Raw genomic sequence first — 27,730 nt, 5'->3', positions numbered from 1 at the left:
TGGTGCCTTTTTCAAAATTGAGAATGTGAACCAAATTCAATAGTTGGAAATTTGTTTTATTATGATCAGTGACCTGTAAGGCCCATAGGCCTCTTGTTTTTTTTGTTTTTTTTTTCAACAAGTTGGGGCAATTTTCACAACATGAGCCCCACTTTCATTTTCATTTGTTTCTTTTGTCCTTAAGTTCTTTTAACAAACATGCTAAAGCAAAGCGAGAATCATTTCCGTTAAGTCAAAGTATTTTTTTTTTGATTCGAAATTGCGAAATACAACGCATTTTATATTTTTGGCGCAAAATTGCGTGAAAATAAATAAAAAATAACAACCACATAAACGTTCACATGACATAAATATTTATCACCAAAACTGAACTTAAACATGTTTAATACATGGCAATAAATTTTTACGCAATAAAGCATACAATTTTTTCTATATAATTGTATCATAAGAGTCGTTTAACAACGTGCAATAGTAAAAATCACGAGTATAACAAACTACATTCGGCCCACGAGGAACAATTCACCATATGTTTCAACATTATATTCCACGAGTTTTTCATTATTAAAAATAAATAATAAATAATCTTGTAAAATAGAGTAATATTCGCCGTAAAGGTAATGAATGATAATTCACCACAACATCAATTCAAATTACCGCCAGTGGGATGTATGAAATCCGTATAAATACCTAAAATAAACTACACGTCGCTCAAATTTCCTTACGGTTACCATTCAAAATGGCGTTGCAGTTGGTCAAAGTCTTTGTCATCGGGGTTATTGTTTCTGTTGCCCTTGGTTGCAGTTGGATTCCAGAAGTAGACCAGGAGGATTTCTGCTTTGCAAAATATGGTATGTTATAATTTAGTTGGAAATTTATTTAGACTAGTGTTTAAAATTTACATTTTTATAATTTCGTATAAATATATTTTTTTTTTAATATTGGGTCGGTGGGAGCAAAGGTCTTTGCAAGAGATGAGTGAAAAAGCCAAGGCCGTGGTAACTGGAACCAAATGAGAAAGCTAACGTCGTCATAACTTTAACAGAAATACTAAAGTTAACTACATGTATAGTTTACTTTGATAAGTAAGTAAGTAAATTTTATTTAAAGTCGGCATTTGTATACATACATAACAATAAACATGAGCTCTGTAGAGCTCTTCAACCGACTATCACAGTTAAAATATCACAGAAAGACGTTTACACATAAATTATCATGCAAAAACACATGTACATATATACACATACAAAAATTATGACAGATAAAATGAATTTTAAGAATTAAACAAATTTTAAGAATTTATAGTTTCTTTAGAATAAGTTAAAGAAAAATAGTCAACTTGAAAAGCAATATGATTGCATTAAGAGAAACAAAAATAAATATAACGTGAGTATTATAAATAAATAAATAAAAGTCATATGATAGTACATGTAATAAAATTAAGCACTAAGTTTAATTCATAAATTCAGATAAAAATAACTAATTGTATTATTAATAATATTAAAAAATAAATAAATAAATAAAACCCGATAATTGAACAAATTTGAAAGTTTAGGAAATTTAAAATTCACACAGACATAGCTAAACCAAATTGAGAAGGAAGGAAAGAATGAAAAATAAAAATAAATAATAATAATAATAATAATTTTTAAGTAATTTATGTTCCTCATCAGTACACATCCTGCCTAGTGATTGGGTCAGTCCCTACCTACATAGGCAAGATATGCATATTGTGAGGTTAAAGGGAAAAAAAAAAACAAAACAAAAAAACAAAAAAAAAACAAAAAAAAAAACCAAACTAGAAAACAATGAAATAAAATGAGATAGGTGATATCATTAGAGAAAATGAAAGATTTCAAAAATAAATAAAAATTCAACTGTTTCTAAACATTGTCTCATCAGCTATGCAGCCCCACGCCGTGGTTTCTGCAGGAACTGCATTTGCATTTTTCCCCCGTCCATGTCTCTATGAAAGTTTTAAATTGGCTGAGGGTGGAAAGTTCCCTAGCATGATTTGGTAGAGAATTCCACAGCGTAGCAGCTGCATAGCTGAATGACTGTTTTCCATACCTAACTACTGTATAGTGATAACTTTGACACTATGAAAACTTTGATTTCGTATGGTGATAATTTTGACACTTTGATTTACTTTAGTGATTACTTTGACACTTTGATTTACTAAAGTGATAACTATAAAAACTTTGATTTACCATAGTGATCACTATGATAACTTTGATTTACTACGGTAAAAACGTTGATTAAATATAGTGATCACTTTGAAAACTTTTATAAACTATTGTATACACTTTGACACTACAGTGATCACTTTGAAAACTTTCATTTACTCTAGTGATAACTTTAAAACTTTGATTAACTTTAGTAACCTATAGTAAATTATAGTGAATTGTTTAAGAAATGAATGTAATATTTGTTTCTTTGATCGAAGTATCAAAGAAAAAAATTGGACGGAAAACGTCAGCGCATTGATGAAAACGTTTTCCGTTCAAATTTTTTCTTTGATCGAAGTATCAAAGAAAAAAGTATTACATTCATTTCTTATCATTTAAAATTAATAAAATGAAACTTTCTTTCACATAACTATGAAATTTACGCAACAAAAACAGTGCGTATGAATATATCACAACAACGTTAACGTTGCTGAAATTTAAAATGGCTTAGCCTTCTTCCTAAGCCTAATGAAAAAACAAGTTCTCAAATATTGTCGTGGCATTACCAACCTTCTCAAACAATAATTTACAGTTCTTTAACACAAAAAACTTAGCTGTTGTGTTATTATATTTTGCTTAATCCCAGTGGGTATATTCGTAAATGTAAAGGGAAGCTACTCAAATATCGTAACAGTTCTAAGGTCTCAGAAATTTTGGATTTCCTATTCGCTCCTTTTCATTTGAATTTCAATTCGAACATATAAATACGTACCACAACCTGTCAATGTTGTAAAATCTGAAAGAGTCTGTTGCCGACTGTAAAGAATTCTGTCCTCATTCATGCGGTGTCATTTTTCTCGACCATTCGTTTCCTAAAAATTAACACATTAACGGCATTTTTCCAGCTTTAGTAGCATGAAAACATTTCTTCACCGTTCTATTGTTCATACCAGTTCATTTAACATAAGTATGCTGATTTCCTTCATTCTTTCCCATAGCTGTATTGTTGTCATGCAGATGATTTTGGGTTTTTTTAGCAAAGGGGGATAATTCAAAAAGAAACGAAAGTATGAAATAAGTCAGGAACGTGACGGACAGGTTTCAAAAAGTAATCTGAAAGCGGGAAGTATACATGTTTAAAGACTAAAGACAGCCAAAGTAGTTCGGGATGCTTAGTGCAAGCGAACTCTAGATTTTATTGATGCAGTTATCAAAACAATTTTTTATCCAATGAGAATCAAGTATTTTATAGAAATTGAATGATAATAAAATATAGTGAACTATAGAATTTGATTGTTAGGGAAAGCCAAGGTTGAGAAAGCCAAGGTCAATATAAGAACTGAGTGAGAAAGCCAAGGTCAATATAAGAACTGAGTAAGAAAGCCAAGGTCAATGTAAGAACCGAATGTGTTCCCCTAAATTATCCCTAGAGGGGCATACAAATACAGCCATGTTTTACAATAAGCTGTACTTGGGAAAACTTTTTAAAAAATAAATTCTTCTTCTCTAATAGCATTTAAAGCCAAAGTGAAGTCAGTAGAACAAGTTGATGAATACGCTGATTATACATACACAATTGACATCCTAGAGGATTACAAGGTTGGTACAATACGCTATATTTACAACATCCTGGAGGATAAAAAGGTGTATACAATACGCTATATATTTTATTTGACATCCTAGGAGATTATAAGATTTGTACAATACGCTAATTTATATACAATCTACACCCTCGAGGATTACAAGGTGTGTTTTTAATTCGCATCCTATTCGTAATTAATGCCTAAATCCTAGAGAACAACAAGATAAGTTCACGTAAACACCCTACATTTTATAAACCAGAGGATTACTAGGTATGTAAATGTCCTTATCCCGCTTCAGACAAATTTGTAGATTGCTGATTGGATAAAGGCTGATCACATGACGCCCTGAAATTTTCCGTATTACGTCTCCGTCGAGGCGTAATATGAAAATCGGGCACGCGATTCCGTTCGAAGCGTTGTTATTGTAAATAAAAATGGCGGCAAAGAAATGGTTTACGTAGGTAGTTTAGTTGAATTTCTTGTTATCGTAACGATATTCTATGTTGATTAATATTGGATTAAAACTTAATATTTTCATAATATGCACAAACATTTTTTTTATATTGAAAAAGGTCTTCAGCGGGATAAATTCGTTACACAGTCAGTTGGTGACCTAATACAGATTCATACAGGGTGTGAAATGGAAATCCGTATTGGGACTCGGCTTCGCCTCGCCCAATACGGATTTCAATTTCACACCCTGTATGAATCCGTATTAGGTCACTAACTGACTGTGTAACTAATAATATACGCAATTCATATAATAGTATATTAATTACAAGGTACATGATACGTAAACATCCCACAATCCATAAACAAGAGGATAACAAGAATAGTAAACATCCTACAGTTCATATACCAGAGGATTACAAAATATGTTAATGTTCCAAAATAACATACATATGAAATACATGGTTACTGTCTTGAAATATAAGCGATATTTGGGCGAGGGTAAGAAAACGTGATAGAGGGCGAGGCTTGCCGAGCCCCCCTCTTACGTTTTCAATCCGAGCCCAAATATCGCTTATATTTCAAGACAGTTACCATGTATTTTGTTTATACTGCAACAAAATTTTACATTTGAACGTCCAAAACAAGCTATTTCCGACAGATTTAGGAACATCTCTGCATTTGAAACTATGACGCCATGGCGTAAACATTGCAACATACATGACGTCATAATGCTTTTAAAACGTCGGAATACATGTCCGAGACTTTATTAGGGCAGTGACTGGATGCAGCTTTGGTTTATCAGGTTACCTTTATTAGGTCAATGCAAGGGGTAGTTGCATGATAAAAGAAGATAACAAGTCCTGCAATCCACAAACCAGAGGAATACAAAAAATAAAATAATCATAAACTTCCTATAATCCACATAATAGAGGATTATATACAAGGAATATAAACGTCATACAATCCATATGATATTGGACCACAAAGAGAATTACCAGGTACTGTATACAGTGGTATTTTCGCCCCGTGTTAATTTCGCACTTGTACACTTGCTTACAATTTTGCCCCGTATTAAATTCGCCTAGTCACTGTTCTATTTACGAATTTATACTGTGTTCTTTGAATTCGCTCCCTTTTAACTTCGCCCAGTCACAATTCTGTTTAAGAATTTATACTGTGTTCTTTGAATTTGCTCCGTTTTAAATTCGCACACTTTTGACAAGGGTGAAATGGGCAAAAATAAAACGGGGGCGAATATTTCCCTGTATACAGTATATAAACGTCATGCATTCACATACCACAACAAAGCAAGTGAACGTCCTGCAGTCCACAATCCAGAGGATCAATACAAAATGAATAAATGTCCTATAAGCCATTAAAAAGATGATTATGTACAGGAATATAGACGTCATAATATTGGACTACAAAGTATGTCAAAGTCCTACAATCCATATGATAGAGAATTACTAGGTTATTTTCGCCCCGTGTTAATTTTGCTCTTTTACACTTGCTAATAATTTTGCCTCGTTTTAAATTCGCCCAATCAAAGTAATGTTTAAGAATTTATACTGTGTTCTTTGATTCGCCCCGCTTTAAATTCGCCCACTTTTGACAAGGGCGAAAGGGACGAAAATAAAACGGGGGTGAGTATTTCCCTGTATACAGTATATAAATGTCATGCAATCCATATACTAGAAGGTAAACATATTCAAATATCAAATGTTCAACATTACGTGAATGGTGACCATTGAAAATAGATAGGGGATACTCCGTGGTGTCAGATACTCAATCGAACTTAATTTGCTGCAATTATTTCATTGTTTCAAGGATACTTTGAGCTCGATTGCTGTTTGTAATCTTAATAATTTATCCTTGTTAACTTAATACATGTTTTCTGGAGACAGTTAATTTTGACGTGGATATTCAGGCGAATTGTAAAGTAAAGTTTTTTTTCTCCTCATCGAAATTTAATGAAAATTGATACCATAAAATTGTAATAAACAATTAGTTTATTTATTTAAAAATAGAAATTAAAGTCAATGTAAAAGATTTATCACTAATTATGCTCTGTAGAACACAAACAAAGCGGTGGGTAATTTTGACACAATTACTGGAGATGGGCCAATGATGTCCTGTGGACCACAGAAACTAAATATCGGGGAAGATTACTTAATTTACGGTAAGCACACATAAAGAAAAAAGTAAAGTATGTAATAAGTTGGATTCTTTTTAGATCGGGGAATCTTATCTTTTTTGTGATATTTATTATCAAAGAAAATGACCTAACATCTGTATTAAGTAACTAATTTTAATTATTAGATTGGGAAGATTACCTGATTAAGAGTAATAACTAAGTAGTATTTAGGAAAAAATGACGTCTGTTAGAATTACTTTATTAGATCTGGAAGTCTTTCCTTATTTACGGTAATTACATGTACTCATAAACAGAAAATACTTGCGTTTGTAATAAATAAAAAGTTATTTATTAGATTGGGGAGTCTTACATGTACCTAATTCACTTTTAAAAGAAAAAAACATTTAACAGATTTGATTTACCTGTTAGACATGATAAGGTATCATCTTCTCTAATTTTACAACATTGCGGAATATAATTAAAAATTAAATACAGTAACGTCCTTAACAATGAAAAGAAAATTAATGATAATCTAACTGTCTTATAAATAATTGACAATGTAATAATCTAACTTAACAGTGTCATCTTTAATAATCTAGCAATCTACACGTATTTTATAGCTGGTGTCCGCGACAATGAAAAGTTCTATATTGTCGAGTACAGAAGCATGGACTACGTTAGACCCAGTGATGTAGAGAGGATGAGAACTAAATATGACTGTGATTGCAAGGTAATTTTCATAGACCAGTATTTAAAAAAATATTTTGAATGCTTTTTTTTTAAAACTTCCAGCCTTTAACATGAGCTTTTAACATTGTTAGATGGTTAGAAACAGTACTTAATATACTATTCAGTTTTGCTGAAATGTCTTAAAAATGTGCTAAAAAGATTTCATAAAAATGATTTAGAAAAAGGTTACCTTGACAATTTATAATACAAAAAGAAAACGAAAATCATTTATTCCTTATAGATGCGTAATATGAACTTTATAAATTAAAAATGTAATTGTTGCATGTACGTATACTGATTTTTGCAGATAAAATGGAATTATGACAAAATTTTGTCGGGGGCCTCAGTTGAACTCCCCCCGCCTTCTCGGGACGAGTGTAATGTCCCCGACAATTACTGCATAAATAGCTCCTTCTGCCGGAGAAATGAAGCGGGAGTCTGCACGTGGGGTAACCTAGGAGAATGTTACTAAATCAAAACGAAGCGTTTATTTGTAATCATGATTCATAATTTTGAATATAAAATGTGTCCAAGAACTCATTTATTCTTTGAAGAATCTTTATTTGAACTTGTTTTTTTTTAAATTCTATTAAATGGTGAATTGTATCCAGTGGGTTTTAAGGTAATGCAAACGTGTTGTGGATACAGTTATAATAATGAGGAACTATCTATGACTTCACATACACTATGTATATTCTAGAAAGGTGAAAATGCATATGGTGCTTATATATCTCAACTACATTGTACCAAATTCAATGACATTCTATAAAAGATTGATATTATTTTTAAAAAGTTGGGAAAGTTTCAGCATAATAAATGGATTTTACAGAGCTTTTAACAGTTCCGTATACTTTTTATTTAAACGGAAGCTCAAAATTGACTGATTTTTTTACGTCCCTTCTTGTTTTTTTTTTAAATAACGCTCAAATTTCTACTTAAATCAGAAACGTGAAAAGATTGTATTTTTTTTATATTTTGCACTTAGTCCTTACCAGGTGTAAATTTACTCAACTGTGCAGAATTTGCATATGAGTAAACCAGTTCATGCGACAAAAATTGCACATGTGAATAAATGTACCTATGTGTAAATTATACTGAGGTATGCAAATAATTCGTATGAATGAGGTATAATTAGTACATTGTTTTGATGAGCAAGAGTGTCTCTTTGAAAATTGTGGATTTCACAACCCCAAACTCAGGGGTTCTGGTGTTATGTTCGGCACCCTTCTAATGTGTTCGGAACTTTTTATTTTTCGGTGTTCTGCAAATTATAAGACCCGAGGAGTTCAAAGTAGCTTTGGCAGTGGCTAGGAAGTGACTAGCACGTGGAGACATAATAAGCATAGAAGTTATGTTGTGTTTCAATTTTTACCACCCAATAATATCTGTAGAAAAGTACTTCAATTTCATTTGAATTCATCAACTTTAATTAGTATATATATTCTCTATGATATTAGTTTTTTGCTTTTATGCATTAAATTTTCTTTTTGGGCAACTTTACATGTATTTTGAATCGGGACTATATTTTTTGGCGTCAGCTTAGCAAATGAGGCACAAACATGGCTTCAACTGACAAATCAGATGAATGAGAATTGCATTATGGGTTTGTCATGAGTTCTTTTTGGATTTTGTAGAGTTGAGAAGGAAAACAATATCAATTAGAAATAACAAATAAGTTTATTAACACAAATAAAAAAACAGAAACAAATTATATTCAATTACTCTCACTCACGCTCACATACCAGCTCACACACCGGAAATGAAAATATATATGAACAGTTAACTCAGTTTAAACCACTTCTGATACTTTACATAATAATAAAGTTGAATATTACATGCTACAATGCTGAGTCGATAATTATCAGATTTTAAATCAAAAAGGTAAAATTCACCAACTTAATTCAGTCTTTTCAATTAATATTTCGAAAAAGCTCAATTAACTTCAAATAAAAATAAAATATCTTTTCAAATGTAAACGTGTTCTGTTATTTACTACTGAAAGTTACTCAAAGTTCTGGTTCACAAAACAGGTCAGTGACATGTGTCCTAGAAAATACACCACGGCGCTCTCGCCATACAGGTAACGTCAACGTCACACCAAGTTCCGTGGTCCACAAAATAGTAGTTCCTAACTCGCAGAGCCCCGGGTCTTAGCCTCCCGCTCCAGTTATCCTACCACGCCCTTAACAGTGTCGACCTTGGATAAGACGCACGTGGCCCTCCATACACACTCGTCAATAAGCCTCAGACCTCGTCAAACGACCCTCAGTATGCCCATACATCAAAACTCGTCTCCAAGCCCCTTACGCACTGAAATTAATTTATATTTACAAAAACCTAACCTAAAATACAACTAAAACCGGAAAATTATAACTGCAAACGAACTATAAACATTACTCGAACACTCTTACCGGCTAGAACTGCACAAACACGCTGCAATAATCCTCCTGGCAAGTTGTATGGCTACCCGTTTAATATACGGTGCTATATCTCACCGAAAGTATTCGCCATTTGTATAATCATGCCGGGGAAACTGCAAACGTGGCACACCTCCGGCTGGTCACGCTACCGGACACCAGACAAGCTCTCTCAAACTAACAAAACCGATCCCCTTATATACTAGTGACCAAACAGTCTCAAAAGTATGGAAACGCGTTTGAACAAAATTAAAGTAATATATACAGAAAATAAAACAACCACTTCACAGGGTTACAACGGGTACTACAGGAATTTTACACCTGAAAAAAAAAAACAAATATAAGTTATAGTAGTCTGGTCCGATTTATAGAAAAAAATACTTCTAACGGCAAATAATTATTATTTGGTCCAGCATAGTTTTTTAACCTAATTCGAGTATGCTGAATCCGAAAAAATATGCTGGCCTTCATGAAAATGGCGGTAAAAAGGTCAAAATGGCGATTCAAAATGGCGGACATCCAATTTTTCTTATTTTCTCTTAATGTCGTTAAAAATGGAGAAGTAAGGAGTGATTATCTTACTGAGAGTAATAAAACTATAAAAATATAATAAAATGCTAACATTATTAGTTTAACTCAGAAAATTTAGCCGTTTTTACACTTAATTCGAATTTTCTCTGATTTATTCGTCTATTGTTTCTTTATTTTTTCTTTGTTCAGGATTTTACATTTGCAAATACCCATACACTGCAGATTTGTATTTTTTCCTCTACATCTCACAGTTCTACAATTGAATGATGGTGCAGCTGTAAGTTTAAAGTCAAAATGGCGATTCAAAATGGCGGATATTCCTTTTTTTCAAATTATTTCTTAATGTCTTTTACATAGAAAAAATGATTTGTGAATATCTTATTGAGCGAGTACAATAAACTAATGTAAAATTCCAATAGAACACTATTATGAACACTTTAAAATGGAATATTTAGTCGTTTAAATTTAAATGTTTTAATTAGCTCAAAACTCAAAATGACGTCATATTCACTCGAATTTCGAATTTTCGAAAATACTCAAACTGCTTAATTTTGAAAATAAATTACAGTTTGTTTTTTACACATAATTATAGTATATTGATTATTCTATTAAATATGAACAAACAAAAAATATCAGAAAAGATTCATGTGTTTCTGGAAATACGTGTAGTTAAAACAAACTCGACATAAGAGTTTCCAAATTTTCCCCCTCGTATTTGACCGTGTTCCAAAGCCTTTGAGCCCCCGTCCACCTAAAATCACTCCTATATCCAGTCTTTATCAACTCGCATTTCTACCTCAACATCCCTCAGCACACCATCAAATATAACTGAGGAAATTCATTTCCGATTTCATCGCATACTTTGTTTTAGCTTTTTGGCACTTATAAGAACTTAGTACATGTATTATCCCCTATTTTATCTTCTATTCCAGCTTTATTTTATATGTTTCACTCTGTCTTCGGAATTTTAGTATTTTCAAAGGTCAAGTAAAACGGTGCCCTGAGTCAAGGATGACAACCCACTTGGCACGTAAAAGATCTTTTCTCTGGAGTTCGAAAAAGAGTAATCTCACAGGGGGCACCAGAGAAACCAGAATCCTCCAAAAACCGATTATTTAAACTGATAGTTCGCCGAAACATGGCTGAAAAATAGCCGACTCGGCGTTAATTAAACAATATACAATCAATCAACACTCAAGGAAAAATACATTTATGTTCAAATGTTAAAAGTCTATTTTGTTTTCCAAAACCTTATGCAAAATGAAGAAGAGGTACTGTGAGCAATTAGCTCACTAAATGATACCCCCGTCACCCATATGAATACCTATGAGTACACAGTCACGGTCCATGTTTTGCTATGTGAAACCCAAAATATGTGTTGGATCAAAAAGATATAGGAGGTGCACAATGGCAACATGTAATAACGATTCTGTGAAAGTTTATCAAATTTCATTCAGTGGTATGAGACGAGTTGTGGATAAGAGACGGGTACCCCAAAGCGTAAAAGACGGACGGACATACCGACTACTCTATACCCTCCCACTTTTCAATCGGGGGGGGGGGTATAAAAAATCTCTGATATTCAAGACTTGTAGCTCTTTATTTCGTGACCGCGTATAGATTTGTTTTCTTTTTGGGTAGAAAGGTCATTCTATTAGCAAGAAAATTCTCAAACTTCATCTTCTGGAATCACATTGTGTGCATATTTTGGTGAGAAACGTTGTAAAATTTTGCAATTTAATAGCACCTGCAGATTCCTCGTGATTCCTATCACTTACAAGCTTTCGTACAATAGGCATAAGCCATTCTTGACTTCGATCTAGTAAACACTTCTCTTGACAACAAAATTTTCTTGAACACTCCAAGAACTTTACAAGGCAACCTGATCCACACTTCTTTGTTAGGATAGTGTAAAGTTGTATCAAGAATCGAGGAAGGATTGAACACAAACATTTTCTTCTTTCAGATTTTGTAAATTTAATTTTTTTTAAATTTATATACACTGTTCAATACAAAATTGATGGAGGAGGACCGTTCACACCATGAAATATTTGAAAATGCAGTTGAATTTTTGACTGAGAATAACAAAATGCAAATGTAAGGACACAGAATCAGAGCTGGACAATAAAAAAAAATTATGGTTTACGTATATTATACTGATAATTCTTAATAAATATGTTTATGCTAGGATATTATAATATATTCAGATTTATATTATGTAACAATTACTAGCAATCTAATTGCTCGTGGTTCATCATTTTAAAAATCATACTAAGTTATGTTGCACTAGATCTTCCACATGAACATAAATATTTTTTTCTACACTGGACTAAAATTGGATCAAGAATTTCCAACAACTGATATGATTTAGCAACCCTCGAACTACAATGTTCACTCGCCTTAATGCTCGGTGAATACTGCTCTTGGGGTAGCTTAATTTTCATATTGTCCTCAAAACAGCATTTATTGTATGATATTATTAACTTTTTATATGAAGAAGCATGATACAAGTATGATGGATAATAGGTGAAATGTCTTTGGAATTGTCCTCAAAAATTTATCTTAATAATAGAAGTAATTAAACAAAAATCCGTTTTATAAAAATCCTAAGTCATTAATGAAAATATCCATTAACTTCCATCACATATTTGAACATTATTTCATGAATAAAAAAAACCTGTTATTTATTTTCTGCAAAACAAATCAGAATTAAGCAGTATGGGTATTTTACGAAATCGAGTGTATAACACGTCATTCGAATTGCCATTTTGATCTAAATAACACATTTTAAATTTAAACGACTAAATTTTCCGATTTAAAGTGATCATACTAGTGTTCTATTGGAATTTAACCTAGTTGTACATCGCTCAATAAAATATTCACAAATCCTTTCTCCTATGTAAACGACATTAAGAAATAATTTGAAAAAAAGGAATATCCGCCATTTTGAATCGCCATTTTGACTTTAAACTTACAGCTGCACCATTATTCAATTGTAGAGTAGTGAGATGTAGAGGAAAAAATACAAATCTGCAGTGTATGGATATTTGCAAATGTAAAATCCTGAACAAAGGACAATAAAGAAACAATAGTCAAATAAATCAGAGAAAATTCGAAATAAGTAAAAAACGGCTAGATTTTCTGAGTTAAACTAATAATGTTAGCATTTTATTATATTTTTTTTTTATAGTTTTATTACACTCAGTAAAATATTCACTCATTACTTCTCCATTTTTAACGACATTAAGAGAAAATTAGAAAAAATTGGATGTCCGCCATTTTGAATCGCCATTTTGACCTCTTTAACGCAATTTTCATGAAAGCCAGCATATTTTTTCGGATTCAGCATACTCGAATTAGGTTAAAAAACTATGCTGGACCAAATAATAATTATTTGCCGTTAGAAGTTATTTACAGCCTTCTTTTTAAAAATCAGGACCAGACTATAGTAAGATACTGACTTAGAACAGAACCTCAGCCAATCAAATGAATCGATTAAAAATAAACTCCCACGGCTGTGTCATATATAAGGCTCAACTTGACCGCTCTTTGTACATATCGAGCACACAATCAATATCGAACACACGCAGTTTCAGAATGGACTCCCAACCCATTCATGTTAGCACGGAATTATAAGAAATAGCTTGATTTACTGGAGAAATGGCATGGTGAAGATATCAAAGTTAAGTCTGAACTAATGAATACCCATGTAACAAGAATCGTCATATCTATATTTTTGAAAAATTGATTGTGCTGAGATGACAAGGGCCTAGTCAGCAGGATTGGGTATCGCTGTCTAATATCAAATATAAATTTGATGAGAATGGTAATTAAATCTGTCTTCAAAGACAAGGTTCGTCTCTGATATACATGACGATGGTTGTATTTTCTTTATGTACCGAAATGTGAAAAAAAAATGATATTCAAAAAGGCGACAAAAGATTACTGTGGGAAAAAAGTGTAGCAAGGCCTAGAAAGTTTAAATATCAAATGTAAACAGCACGTGGGTTTTGAATAGTTTCTTTTTGTGCGCTGAACAAAAACCAATAAAACACGCCCATGTAATTGTCGAGTAAACCAATCAAACACCGTAAAATATTTCAGAAATAGAAGAATTCTTCACCATGAAGAATCAATTCTTCGCGAGAAATGGAAGCATTTGATTGGCTGAATAAGTAGGTTATGTTCTAATGGCAATGTGAAAGGCACAAAGAACATTTTCCACCCATTTTGTAGAGTTATTTCAATTGTTTCTTTTTGTCCTAGTATTTCCATGATAACAATGACAAGCAATTCATTTATTGAATAAACGTAAAATTCTTGGTTTTTCTTAGTCATACTACAACGCGATTTGAGTTTTTATTGATTCCTTTGTTGTACTATCGGTGAATACAATGGTCAGGTGGATTCCCTGGCCAAAACGCGTGTAATCACAGGTATTATCCGTTTAAATACCAGGAGATTGTGTTTGGTTTCCTTAGCAATGAAGATTTGGTGTTCTGAACTTGACACAACTACATTTTATTATACACTTTTTCTAGTTAACAACAAATTAAAACCGCTAGTGACATCTTTCATATTTTCTAATCTTTCAATTCGTTCGTATGAAAATTTTTTACGGCCCATTAAATATTGATCATAGATTGACCTGAACCACGTGTTCGAAGTAAAATGAAAACATGTATAGTTAGCGTAAACGTTGCTATGCATTCGATTGGTCAGTTGGTGTGTGGTAAGATTTGCTGTGCGCATTGATAACAATACCATATAAGGCATACAAAGGTTTGTCAGTGTAAATGATATTGTTAACACATTTTTTTCTACCATGTTATCGGGCTTTTTGGGAGAAATTGTCTCTAGAGAGCTCCAATTTTTGCCGTAAATTATCACAAAAGCAAAGATAAAGTTTATTGTTTTCACTCCCCTCCCTTATCTAGACCGAAACATGAAAGTCCTTCAAAAAGATCTGGAAACACATTTTTACAGGAAATGTTTTCAAAATAAACAGACTAGAGCATTTTCCTGTTTATTGCCAATTCTATTAATAAAACCGGTTCTCTCCTGTTTCCTTTGAATGGGTCAACCTAAACCACGTGACTTGAATTTAAATCACAATAACATTAGTAGGGATGTTCGGGCTCAATCAGTTATAAGGTGAAAATGCATTAGTTCTTTGAAAGCATCTCCGTTCCTGGGTATTAACTAACTAAATAATACTTATGTTGAAGAAGGGTGCTTCTTTCAAAATTGTGAATTTCACGGCCTAAAACTAAGGGTTATTGTGTTAGGACGGGCTTATATATATTATATATTCTGAAAATGCATTAAATTCTATACTCTACTCCTGGGTACAAAGCATATGAAGCGTAGGGGTCGCAACCTGGGGGGCTTATTTGCAAATACAGACATTTTCTATGTATTGAAAATTCGGGTTTACCTTTTTTTCTTGGTTAAGCCCCCCCCCCCTTTCAATTTGCTTCCGACGCCTATGTGAACTACCAATACAACTATGGTGAGCAAGTGCCATTCTTTCAGAATTGTTAATTTCAATGTTCCTAGGCAAGGGGAACCGTAGAAGTAGGGGTTCTCAATATGCTGAGAATGAATAAATATTTTGAAATTTTCTACCTGGTATTAATCAAACATTTATGATGAGCAAGGGTGCCTTTTCCAAAATTGTGAAATGTGTGAACCGAGGGTTCCTTTGTGGTGGGGGACTACTGATTATTGCTGAATAATACAAAGAAGGGGCAATTTTCACAACGTGGGCCTCCCTCTCCTCCCCCTTTATTTCATTTTTTCTTTTGACCTTGAGTTCCGTTAACAAACATGCTAATGCAAGCCTGATAAAAGCAACGCAAGGATTATATTCCGTTTAGTTTAATATGGTTTTGTTTCGAAATTGAAAAATCGAGTGACATTTTACATTTTTGGCGCAAAATGGCGTGAAATAGATAAAAAAAATAACAACCACATAAACGTTTATTTGACATTAAATAATTATCATCAAAATGGAACTTGAATATGTTTGTTTAATATATGGACAATTAAGTGTTACACAATAAAACAAACATCTTTTTTTAAAATAATTATATCACAAAGGTCGTATTACAGAGTACAGTAGTAAAAATCACGAGTGTAACATGTTACATTCGGCCCATCGGAACAATTTCACATCTGTTTAAACATTATATTCCTCAATTTTTTTATTATTACAAAATAATAAATACTCTTGTAAAATAGAGTAATTTTCGCCGTAGAAGTAATGAATGATAATTTCCGACAACATCAAATCAGAATACCGTCAGTGGAATGTATCAAATCCGTATAAATACCTAAAATAAACTTCACATCGCTTTAATTTTCTTATGGTTACCATTCAAAATGGTGTCGCAGTTGGTTAGAGCCTTTGTCATCGGGGTAATCGTTTCTGTTGCCCATGGTTGCTGGCCACTTCCAAGAGTAGACCAGGAGAATTTCTGCAATGCAGATTATGGTATGTTACAATTTAGATGGAAATTTATTTAGTGATAAAATTTTTCCTTTTTCTTAAATTTCGTATAAGATTTATTTTTTTTGTATGGGGTGGATGGAAGGAAAGGTCTTTGAAACGAAAGTACGTTAAGGCTAGGTACAGGTGTTTCTAAGCAAATGAGGTTATGAAAATGCATAATTTGTTTAATTTTTACACAGAGAAGGTTCACGCTTATTTTCTTACATATACTTAGTACCCACATCATGATAAAGCAACTGCACAGTTATGTCGTCATGTTTATGACGTCACTGATCTTTTCCATTCAAGGTAATAAACACATCAACAACATAACGTTGATGCAAGGGCATATCCTATTTAATTCTAAATAAAGTACAATGCTAAGAGGAATTTTATAAAAATTTATAAAATCGCTGCACAAATCCTATGCACTTTCTTAATTGATAAAATTTTAGGCCAACTTACATCGGACAATGAATTTTTTCCCTGTGTCAACTCAAATGTTTTGAAATAGTAACTTAACAATTACACTGTCGACATTTGTGAAACAATATCATAAATTCCTGTAATATTCTGCATCTATTTATAGCTTGTTTCTGAAGAACAAAATTGGGTATGCCCTTGCGCCGAAGCTATTTTATTGATGTTCCTTCTAGACATGTACCGCCGAAACATGGCTGAAAAATTGTCGACTCGGGTTAAACAATATTCAATTTATCAATCTAAACATGTGTTGTACAGTACTATAAAGTCATCATGTGCACTCGCTAACGCATGTCGTAGTTAACAAGTTTGTTTAAGAAAACAAGTTTTAACTTTTTCTGTTTTGTTGTACAGCTCTTAGGCGTTTTAATTAGTTCATTGCATAGAAATCTCTATACATAGCCTAAACTTTCTTGCGAAGAGTTGAGTGAAAAAGCTAAGACCGTGGTAACTGGAACCAAATGAGAAAGCCAAGGTCGTCGTAACTCTAACAGAAGTTCTAAAAGTTAACTTTAGTTTACTAGTATTATTGATAACTACTGTTTAGTGATAATGTTGGCCCTTGGATTCCCTATAGTGATTAATTTTATACTTTGATTTACTAAAGTGATAGCTCTTAAAAACTTTAATTTACCATAGTGATTACATTGAAAAATTTGATTTACTACGGTGAAAACTTTAAGTATAGTGTCACTTTGACATCACAGTGATCACTTTGAAAAATTTGATTTACTGTAATGATAACTTTACACTTTGTTTAACCATAGTAACCTATTAATAATTAAGTTAACAATAATAAACTATAATTAACTGTAGAACTTTATGTTACGGAAGATTGATTGATTGTATGTATGTTGTTTAAGGCCACTCTCGAAAATATTTTTACTCGTATGGAGACGCCACCAATTGCCAGTGGAGAGCTACAAATTTTGTCCTATACTCGGCACTCAGGGTTATTGAGCAGTGAGGAATCTTTTTTGTGCCAGCACCTACTGCGTCATGGGGCCTACATTTATACTGTGTCATCCGAAGGACAGGTCTCCATGTCCCACAGTGGGATTAGAACCCGCGACGTAAGGAATGACTCCATACCTCGCGACTCTAGAACAGACGCTCTAACCACTGCGCCACGCGGGCGGTGGGAAGAATCGAATAAGAAGTCAATTTCATCATAAGAACTGAGTAGGAAAGCACAGGTCAATGTAAGAACTTAGTTAGAAAGTCAACGTTATCATAAGATTTGAGTGAAAAAGCCAAGATCGTCATTTGAACTGAGTGAGAAAGCCAAGGTCATTATAAACAGTAGATTATGTAAAAGGAATACAAACGTCACACAATCCACATAATAGATGATTATGTAAAAGGAATATAAACATCATACAATCCACATAACAGATGATTATGTAAAAGGAATATAAACGTCATACAATCCACATAATATTGGACAACAAAGTTTTTAAAGTACTAGTCCTACAATCCATATATTAGAGAATTACTGGGTACTAGTGTATAAACGTCATGTAATCCACACACTAGAAGGTTAACATCTGAAAATATCTAATGTTTTACATTACCTGAATGGTGATCATAATAAAAACAGATAGGGGCCGGATACTCAGTAGTGTCTGATACTCAATCGAACTTAGTTTGCTGCAATTATTTTATTGTTTCAATGTTACTTTGAGCTTGATTGCTGTTTTTGTAAGCTTAATAATTTATCCTTGTTGATTTAACACATGTTTTCTGGAGACAGTTAACTTTGACGTGGATATTCAAGCGAACTGTTAAATAAAGCCGTTCTTTCTCCTCATCGAAATTTCATTAAATAAAATTTTATATATATATATATATATATATATATATATATATATATATATATATATATATATATATATATATATATATATATATATATATATATATATATATATATATATATATATATATAATATATATATATATATATATATATATTAGGGATGTCAACGAATATTCCAATATTCATTCATGAGTTGATATTCGAATATAAAATCATGATTCGAATATTCGTTTTTTAACTGTACAGGTATTTAAAAGAGAGAAAAACCTGGCAAGTTTTATTAGAAATTGAATCAAGTTTTACAAAATTAAAAGACAGTCCTCTTGGATGACCTGAAAGGTGTGAAGAGTGTATCTATAAAGGTAATTTATTTAATATTTGATCATTAATGGGTGGTAAAATAGTGTACAACAGTCAGCTTGTATTGTTGTAAGGACACAGTTTTACATGGGAAAACTTTTTTTTTTAAATATCATTAAAATCATTATCAGGAAATTAATTAGTAAAAATTAAATGCTTTTAATTTTTCTCCATTAGATAATTATTCTGCTTGGTATAAATTTGTAGGAGTTATCGGTGTAGACTTTGGTAAGACGATCAATAAATCTGGAACATGCTAAAGAATCTTTTATATTTTCAATTTAAAAAAAAACATTATATTTTGGATGCATACTCTTCATATACTTTTGATAATTATAAAATATATATAATTGCAAATTTACCATGCAAACTCTGTAATTAGTTTCTGTTCCAAAATAATGGCATAAAATCTATACTGCTTGACAGGAAAGTGAAGAAATTTATTTTATAATGCAAGATGTATTTATTTTATCGAATATTCGAATATATTCGAATACTCCTATCGAATATTCGAAAATCAATTATTGATAATTTTGACATCCCTAATATATATATTTATTTTAATCAATCTTTAACATATTTTATTGTTTATGCTCTGTAGAACACAAATGAAGCGGTTCCATGAAAACTTAATGAACAATTTTCATTTTCATAAGTCAATGTATATAAAGATAAAAATTTAAATCAATATAAACAAATATATCACTGTTTATATTCTTCAGAACACAAATAAAGCGGTGGGTAATATTGACACAATTACTGGAAACGGGCCAGGAAGGACCTGTGGACCACAAAAGCTTAAAATCGGGGAGGCATACTTAATTTACGGTAAACACTCATAAAGAAAAAGTGAAGTATGTAAAGAGTAGGAAATTTATTAGATTGGGGAGTCTGATCTTATTTGTGATACTTACTATTAAAGAAAAAAAAACCTGACATCTTTATTCAGTATCTAATTTTAATTATTAAATAGGGAGGCTTACCTGATTAACAGTAATTATTTACTAGTATTTAGAAAAAAATGATGTCTGTTAAAAGTAATTTATCAGATCTTGAAGTGTTCCTTCATTTACGGTAATTACTTGTACTAATAAAGAGAAAAATCTTATATGTGTAATAAAGATAAAGTTATTTATTAGATTTTGGAGTCTTACCTTATTCATTTTTAAAAGAAAAAAATAGATAAAAGAATTGATTTTACTCTTAGACATTGTTTGGTATCATTTTCTCTAATTTTGCAACATAGACGAATATAATTAAAGGTTAAATATAGTAACGTCCTTCACAATGAAAAGAAAATTACTGATAATCTGTATTATAAATAATTGATAATGTAATGATCCAACTATACAGTGTAATCTTTAATAATCTAACAACCTACATGTATTTTATAGCTTATGTCCGCCGCTACAATAAAAAGCTCTATATTCTCAAGTACAGAAGCATGGACTACGTTAAACCTAGCGATATTGAGAGAATGAGAACAAAATATGACTGTAGTTGCAAGGTAATTTTTATAGACCAGTAATAAGAAAAATATTTTGAATGCTTTTTGTTTAAAACTTCCAGCTTTTAACAGGAACTTTTATCATTATCAAAATTTATATATGTGTCTAAAAGCATTGTAGCTTAAAATGGTCAGAAACTGTATTTGATATACCAATAGGTTTTGCTGAAATGTCTTAAAAATGTGTTAAAAAATTTTAATGAATAAAAAATTATTAAGAAAGAGGTGACCATAAGAATTCATAAGAAAAAAAAAAGAAATACGAAAACCATTCAATCCTTATGGAAACATAATATAAACTTTAAAAGTGATATGATTGCTGCATGCATTGATTTTTGCAGATAGAATGGTATTACAGCAACCTTTCGTCAAGGGCGTCACTTGAACACCCCCCGCCTACTCGGGACGAGTGTAATGTCTCCGGCATATACTGCAGAAATAGCGCCTTCTGTCGGAGAAACGAGACGGGAGTCTGCACATGGGGTAACCTAGGAGAATGTGACTAAATCAAGACGATGTGTTTATTTGTAATCATAATTCATTATTATGAATATCAAATGTGTCCAAGCACTCATTTATTATTTATGGAATCTTTATTTCGAACGTGTTTTTTTTTAATTTAAATTGTAATCGCTGGATTTTAAGGGAATACAAATCTAAAGTATTGCGGATATCGTTATAATAAAAAAGAGAGGAGCTATCTATTCCTTCACATACACTGTATATATTCTAGAAGGGTGAAAATGCAAATGGTGCAAATACATATCTCAACTACATTGTACCTCAGATTTAATGACATTCTATAGAAGATTATTTATAACAAGAGATCCATGGGTCTTATAGGTCACCTGAGTATCATACAACAACTTTCCAACAAATTAAATTTGATTAATGTTTTAAACCAGAGACCATGGAATTCTGACACAATTTTGAAAGAGGCACCATTGCTCATCATAATCATACACTCAACATGCTTACTTTGCTTACTTAATACTCAGAGGTAGATCAGAGTAACAAAGAAAATATGCATTTCCACTTGATCAGTTGTGCACCCCATCTCACAGCAACCACTGACCTTTGGACTGCATCTTTCAAACTTTTGGAAATTTTATGAATTTCATCATGTTGATGATTAATAACAAAGTGCAGATTTCAAAGCATTAAATAATTTTTAGACTATGTACCCCCCGGTACCTCTGTCTCAAGGGCCAGGAAAATAACCGTGTTTGGAAGAAGCAGCTTTCTTCGTCAGAAATACATACTGAGATCATTGGCATAATACCCAGGAACATAGGAAAACATTTTCGAAGAATTCATGCATTTTCACTAAATAAAAATTAGAGCCCCGCCCTAACACAAGAAGCCCTGACCCAGGGTCCCTGAAATTCACAAATCTCAAAGAGGCATCCTTCCTTCTCATAACTATGTACATAGTTCCTTGGTTAAATACCCAAGTGTAAAAAAAAGATTTTTAAAGAATTTATGCATTTTCACTATATAATCAATAAAGCCCTACCCTAACACCAGAACCCCTAACACAGAGGTCATGAAATTCGCAATTTTAGAAGAGGCAGCCTTATTAAACATAACTATTTACTTGGTTAGTTTATTTAATACTCAGGAGCAGGGAAGAGGATTTTCAAAGAAATAAATATTTTTACTATATAATCTATATAGCCCCGCCCTAGCACTAGAGCCCCTGACTCTGAGGCGATGAAATTCACAATTTTGGAAGAGGCAGTCTTATTCAACCTAGCTATGCACTTGGTTAGTTTACTTAATGCCCACGAACAGAGAAGAAGAATTTCAAAGAAATTTTGCAGTTGCACTATATAATATAAATAGCCCCGCCCTGCCGCTAGAATCCCTGACCCTAGGGCCATTAGATTTACAATTTTAGAAGAGGCAGTCTTATTCAACATAACCATGCACTTGGTTAGTTTATTTAATGTCTACAAACAGAAAAGAAGACGTTCAAAGAATTTTTGCATTTTCACTATATAGTCTATATAGCCCCGCCCTAGCACTAAAATCCCTTGCCTTTGGGCCATGAAATTCACAATTTTGGAAGAGGCAGTCATTTTAAACTCAACTATGCACTTCGTTAGTTTATTTAATGCCCAGGAGCAGAAAAGAAGAATTTCAATGAAATAATGCATTTTCACTATATAACCTATTTAGCCCCGCCCTAGTACTAGAACAATTGAACCTGGGGCCATGAATTTCACAATTGTGCTACAGGACTCAATGCTGATTACAATCATACCACTAGTTTGACTGCTTGGTGTCCAGGAGCAAAGAAGATGTTTAAAGATTGCACTAATATTAGTGAATTTTCCACCATCCCCAGGCCCCAGGGGGGCAGGGACCATGAAATTCACAATTTTTGTTCCCTTTCACCAATAGATGCTCTATGCCAAATTTGGTTGAAATTGGTTCAGTGGTTTCAGAGAAGAAGCTGAAAATGCTGAGTTTACTCTTCACTCAGGTGACCTAAAAAGTAGGAAAAGTTTCAGTATAATAAATGGATGTTACACGCTTTAAACAATCCCGTATACTCTTTTTTTAAACGGAAGCTCAAAATTGACCGATTTTTTTTACATTCCTTCTTGTTCATTTTATATACCCGGTAAATAAATCTCAAATTTCTACTTAAATCAAAAACATAAAAGCGTTATATATGTATCTTTTTAAATTGACAATTACAATGTTTTTAATTATACTTTCTGTGAATTATATGTATGCAAAAATAATGTCAATACACCACGTATTGGTCAAAAAAACTATTGTGTAATGCATTTCATAATTTGAAATTGATGGTATTGGTCAATAACTCTCTTTCAACTTAAGAGTTCTGTGTATTTATTTGTTTCTGTCATAAAGACGAAGATTTAATTTTTTTAAAATAACAGATTGTGTTAATCAGTTTGTTAAAATGGCCTAAGTTACGTTATTTTACATCATCAAAGGGGAATAACCCGAAAATTTTGCAATTTTTAATTTGCTTTTAAGGACTTCCAGCAGGATTCAATTTTGTCAAATTACAAATCATTTATTCACTCCTGTTTGTAAGCCTTTTTTACAAAAAACCGGTAACAAAAACAAAGGGTAAGATCATTTTCATACAGAACCGAGCTGACAGCTGTTTTTTGCGGAGAAAATAAAAACTCTATATTTTCAGAAATAATCACATTGATATATGATTGTTTTTCAATTTATCTTTAAACCAGTCATAAACCATGATAAAAGGCGCGAATTTATGATTTTAAACAATTTGTGACAAGTTCTATGCAACATCCTTTTTGTTTTTCATTATTAAAATATATCTGTTTTAAAGCACTGTGATAAAGGTATGATGTTCTTTAATTTCATTGAACAATGTGCTTCTTTTGATCAATAAACGATATAATTGTGTCAAATTGTTATTTCAATCACAAACAATATAAACTAGAAATGTCAACGAATATTCGAGTAATGGACTATTGTTCGATCTTACCGATTATCGACTAAAATTTACTTGGTCGGTTATTCGTTATAAATGTGTTTAATTATAGTAATTTTGAATTCAAGGCAAGAAACCTGGATTTGCCCATTTCATTTATTTATAGATCAATATTTTCGTATGTAAAATTAAAACTATAGAAATTATTTGTACGTCGATCTATGTTCGGCAAACATATCTTCAAAATCTACAGTTTTGGTGTAGTTTAAAAAAAATTGGAAAAACAGTGTATTCAAAGTTATTTGAAACAAAATTTACTTGTATTCGTTATAAATGTGTTTAATTATCAATTTTGACATGAAACACTATTTGCCCATTTCAGTTAAACATATACCCGGTCATCAAGTGAAACTTTCCTAAAGTAAGTTCTCCGCAAAAATGCCGATAGAAAAAAAAACAGAGTGGGAAATGTTACTAAATGACAATGTTTACTGAAATGTTACTAAATGACAAAGTTAATGAAGTGTTACTGCATGAGAAAATTTACTGAAATGTTATTGAACGACAAAGTTTACTCAAATGTTATTGCATGATAAATTTTACTGCATAGTTATTGAACGACAAAGTTTACTGAAATGTTATTGAATGACAAAGTTTACTGAAATGTTATTGAATGACAAAGTTAACTGAAATAGTACTGAATGACAAAGTGTACTGAAATGTTACTAAAGGACAAAGTTTTCTGAAATGTTACTGAATGGAAAGGTTTGCTGAAATGTTACTGAATGACAAAGTTTACTGAAATGTTACTAAATGACAAAGTTTTCTGAAATGTTACTAAATGGAAAGGTCTGCTGAAATGTTACTAAATGACAATGTTTACTGAAATGTTACTAAATGACAAAGTTAGTGAAGTGTTACTGCATGATAAAATTTACTGAAATGTTATTGAACGACAACGTTTACTCAAATGTTGTTGCATGATAAATTTTACTGCAATGTTATTGAATGAGAAAGTTTAATGAAATGTTATTGAATGACAAAGTTTGCTGAAATGTTACTGAATGACAAAGTTTACTAAAATGTTATTGAATGACAAAGTTTACTGAAATAGTACTAAATGACAACGTTTACTGAAATAATATATAATATTACGAAATGACAAGGTTTACTGAAATGTTACCAAATGGCAAGGTTTACTGAAATTTTACTATTGAACGACAAAGTTTACTGAAATGTTGCCAAATGACAAAGTTAACTGAAATTTTAATGAATAATAAAGTTTACTGAAATGTAACTGCATGATAAATTTTACTGCAATAATATTGAATGAGAAAGTTTAATGAAATGTTACCGAATGACAAAGTTTACTGAAATAATATATTATATTACTAAATGACAAAGTTTGCTGAAATGTTACTGTATGGCAAAGTTTACTGAAATGTTACTGAATGACAAAGTTTACTGAAATAATATATTATATTACTAAATGACAAAGTTTGCTGAAATGTTACTGTATGGCAAAGTTTACTGAAATGTTACTGAATGACAAAGTTTACTGAAATGTTATTGAATGACATAGTTTTCTGAAATGTTATTGAATGACAAAGTTTTCTGAAATAATACTGAATGACAAAGTTTACATTAATTTTACTGAATGACAAGGTTTAATGAAATTTTACTTTATGACAAGGTTTATCGAAATGTTACTGAATGACAGATCTCCATCCTTCCTGTGACTTTCCTTGACCTCTTATCAGTGACCAGTCAGTTGTCTGAAGGGTGAAGGTTGGACAGCCTTTGATCAAAACAGAAGAGATTCTTTATTTCATATGCAATTTATTAAATAGTTCTAATTATACAATGGAAAATGTTTTCATGCAATATTGAAGCTTTTAATAGCAACAAAACATATCATAAATATATAAGACCTCTTTTGTTCAAAATTTTGTCGAACTCTATTTTTTCTGGGTTTTTTTTTTTTTTTTTTTTTTTTTTTTTTTTTTTTTTGTAGAAGAAAAATACAGGTTTATTTCAATTCATTTTAGTTACAGGATCCTAGTTTTCCCTATGTACATCGGCCCTCATCATTTCTTTGACAAAAACCATGTCTATAACACCATTCATCCGGGACATTACGTTCGTTTTCATTGTCCTCCGGGAGTTTCGGAGTATCCGGACCTCCTCTTAACTGGGCGTAACTAAATCTTATCTGCAAATAATGAGAGAAGGAAAATTATTTATAAAACACATGAATTTAAAACTTTAAAAAAGTAAAAAAAAAATGTTTATTTGTTATAAATCAGAATAAATGTGAAGAAGATTGTGATTAAGTAAGGGAGATACTTGAGTTGACCTTGATCAGCATTGATATACGTCACAAGCTTTATCTGTACTTCAGAAACTAGTTATTATACTATACTATTATATTATACCCCCCCCCAAAAAAAAAAAAAAACGCAAGGCACCTCTTTAGGGGGAAATAATTATGTAAAGTACTAAGTTTTGAATCTTAAAATTATGGATATCTTCAATTTGGTAAATATCGGTAATTTAACGGTTGAACGATTTTCATACCGTAACCAAAAGTCAAGTCTGCTTAACAGGAAATCAAAAGTTGCATGTTTAACAAAAAATTTGGCAATATCATGGAGTTTTAAGGGTTTTCTTCTGTTCATCTTAAGTAGTGCAGCAATATTTCAAAAAATAAAATCTCCTTTCGTTTCCCGTAACGATGCTAAGTCTTCTTGAAAATGACTTAAGTACGCATTTCCATTAGAAGCACTCCTGTTAAAATGTCAAGTCTAAAGCTCTGTATGTCAGATCTCTTGTTTACTGTTGAGGTAGCTGTTAACGAAACAATCAGATCATTTTTAGTGTGAAGAAGATTGTGATTAAATAAGGAAGATATTTGATTTGACCTCGATCAGTATTGAAAATAAGTCACAAGCCTTGTCAGGATTTCAGAAACTAGTTATAGTGACTCTGAGTAGTACAAGTACTCCTGTTAAAATGTCAAGTCTAAAGCTCTGTATGTCAGATCTCTTGTTGAGGTAGCTGGTATTCCAAACAATAACGAAACAATTTTTTCTTCCTTTGTGAGAAAAAAAATCTCCCTTTAAGAGGTAAATATAATTATATTAATGTACACGGTGTTGGGGTCAACTTCAGTAGCGTTAAAATGACGCTATATAAAACGACGTTAGAAATCTAATTGACGTTACTTTTTGACTAACATTTCCACATTAGTTTACATATAATCATTTTAAATACATGTAAAGGACACCCGTCATATTTCTATTGGAAAGAACTTAATAAAGATTATGAATTTTTAATGAACTGGAATCACTATACCAGTAGTTTTCTCAGATTTGGAACATTTCTTTGAGCTGCATTCAAAGCTTCCTAAACTATTATGTAAACTGAAAAAAATATGCGGTTATTATTTTTGCTTATGAGAAAAAGACATCTATCCGGTCATTAGACAATGTAGAGCAAAAGTTTTCGGATTGCGCTGTGAAAAATCATTTAAAAACAAAAAAAAAACCAAAAAAAAAAAAAACCCGGATACGGTCAAACATTATCAAAAACACTTAAACCACAAAAAATAAATG

General features: G+C 31.8%; 2 protein-coding genes and 1 long non-coding RNA gene across 4 annotated transcripts in view; 1 reads left to right on the top strand and 2 right to left on the bottom strand.

The window, feature by feature from the left end:
- LOC134232217 (uncharacterized) overlaps positions 1–27,730 on the bottom strand; it is a 48,112-nt gene that overhangs the window by 11,374 nt on the left and 9,008 nt on the right. The gene's annotated exons all lie outside the window — the stretch shown is intronic.
- LOC134232220 (uncharacterized) lies at positions 640–21,269 on the top strand. Of its 2 annotated transcripts, none has more exons than XM_062714172.1 (5): positions 640–848; positions 3,679–3,764; positions 19,890–19,995; positions 20,562–20,674; positions 21,016–21,269. In XM_062714172.1, the coding sequence occupies exons 1-5, from the start codon at positions 737–739 to the stop codon at positions 21,178–21,180; spliced, it is 582 nt and encodes a 193-aa protein (XP_062570156.1). In that variant the 5' UTR covers positions 640–736; the 3' UTR covers positions 21,181–21,269. The 2 variants fall into 2 exon arrangements, with proteins under 2 accessions (XP_062570156.1, XP_062570157.1); XM_062714173.1 differs by lacking the exons at positions 19,890–19,995; positions 20,562–20,674; positions 21,016–21,269 and adding exons at positions 6,275–6,380; positions 6,956–7,065; positions 7,372–7,604 and having other exon boundaries at positions 705–848.
- On the bottom strand, positions 8,723–9,642 carry LOC134232233 (uncharacterized). Its single transcript, XR_009984736.1, has 2 exons — positions 9,476–9,642; positions 8,723–9,374 (listed from the first exon to the last, which is right to left on the bottom strand). It is a non-coding gene; the product is annotated as an uncharacterized LOC134232233 (long non-coding RNA).

Source organism: Saccostrea cucullata, unplaced genomic scaffold, assembly GCF_032062105.1.
Source record: "Saccostrea cucullata isolate Sc308-1 unplaced genomic scaffold, CSIRO_AGI_Scuc_v1 ctg408, whole genome shotgun sequence".
In the NCBI taxonomy this organism is placed as follows: domain Eukaryota; kingdom Metazoa; phylum Mollusca; class Bivalvia; order Ostreida; family Ostreidae; genus Saccostrea; species Saccostrea cuccullata.
The sequence above is the reverse complement of the archived record's forward strand: the minus strand, read 5'-3'. Positions and strand labels throughout refer to the sequence as shown.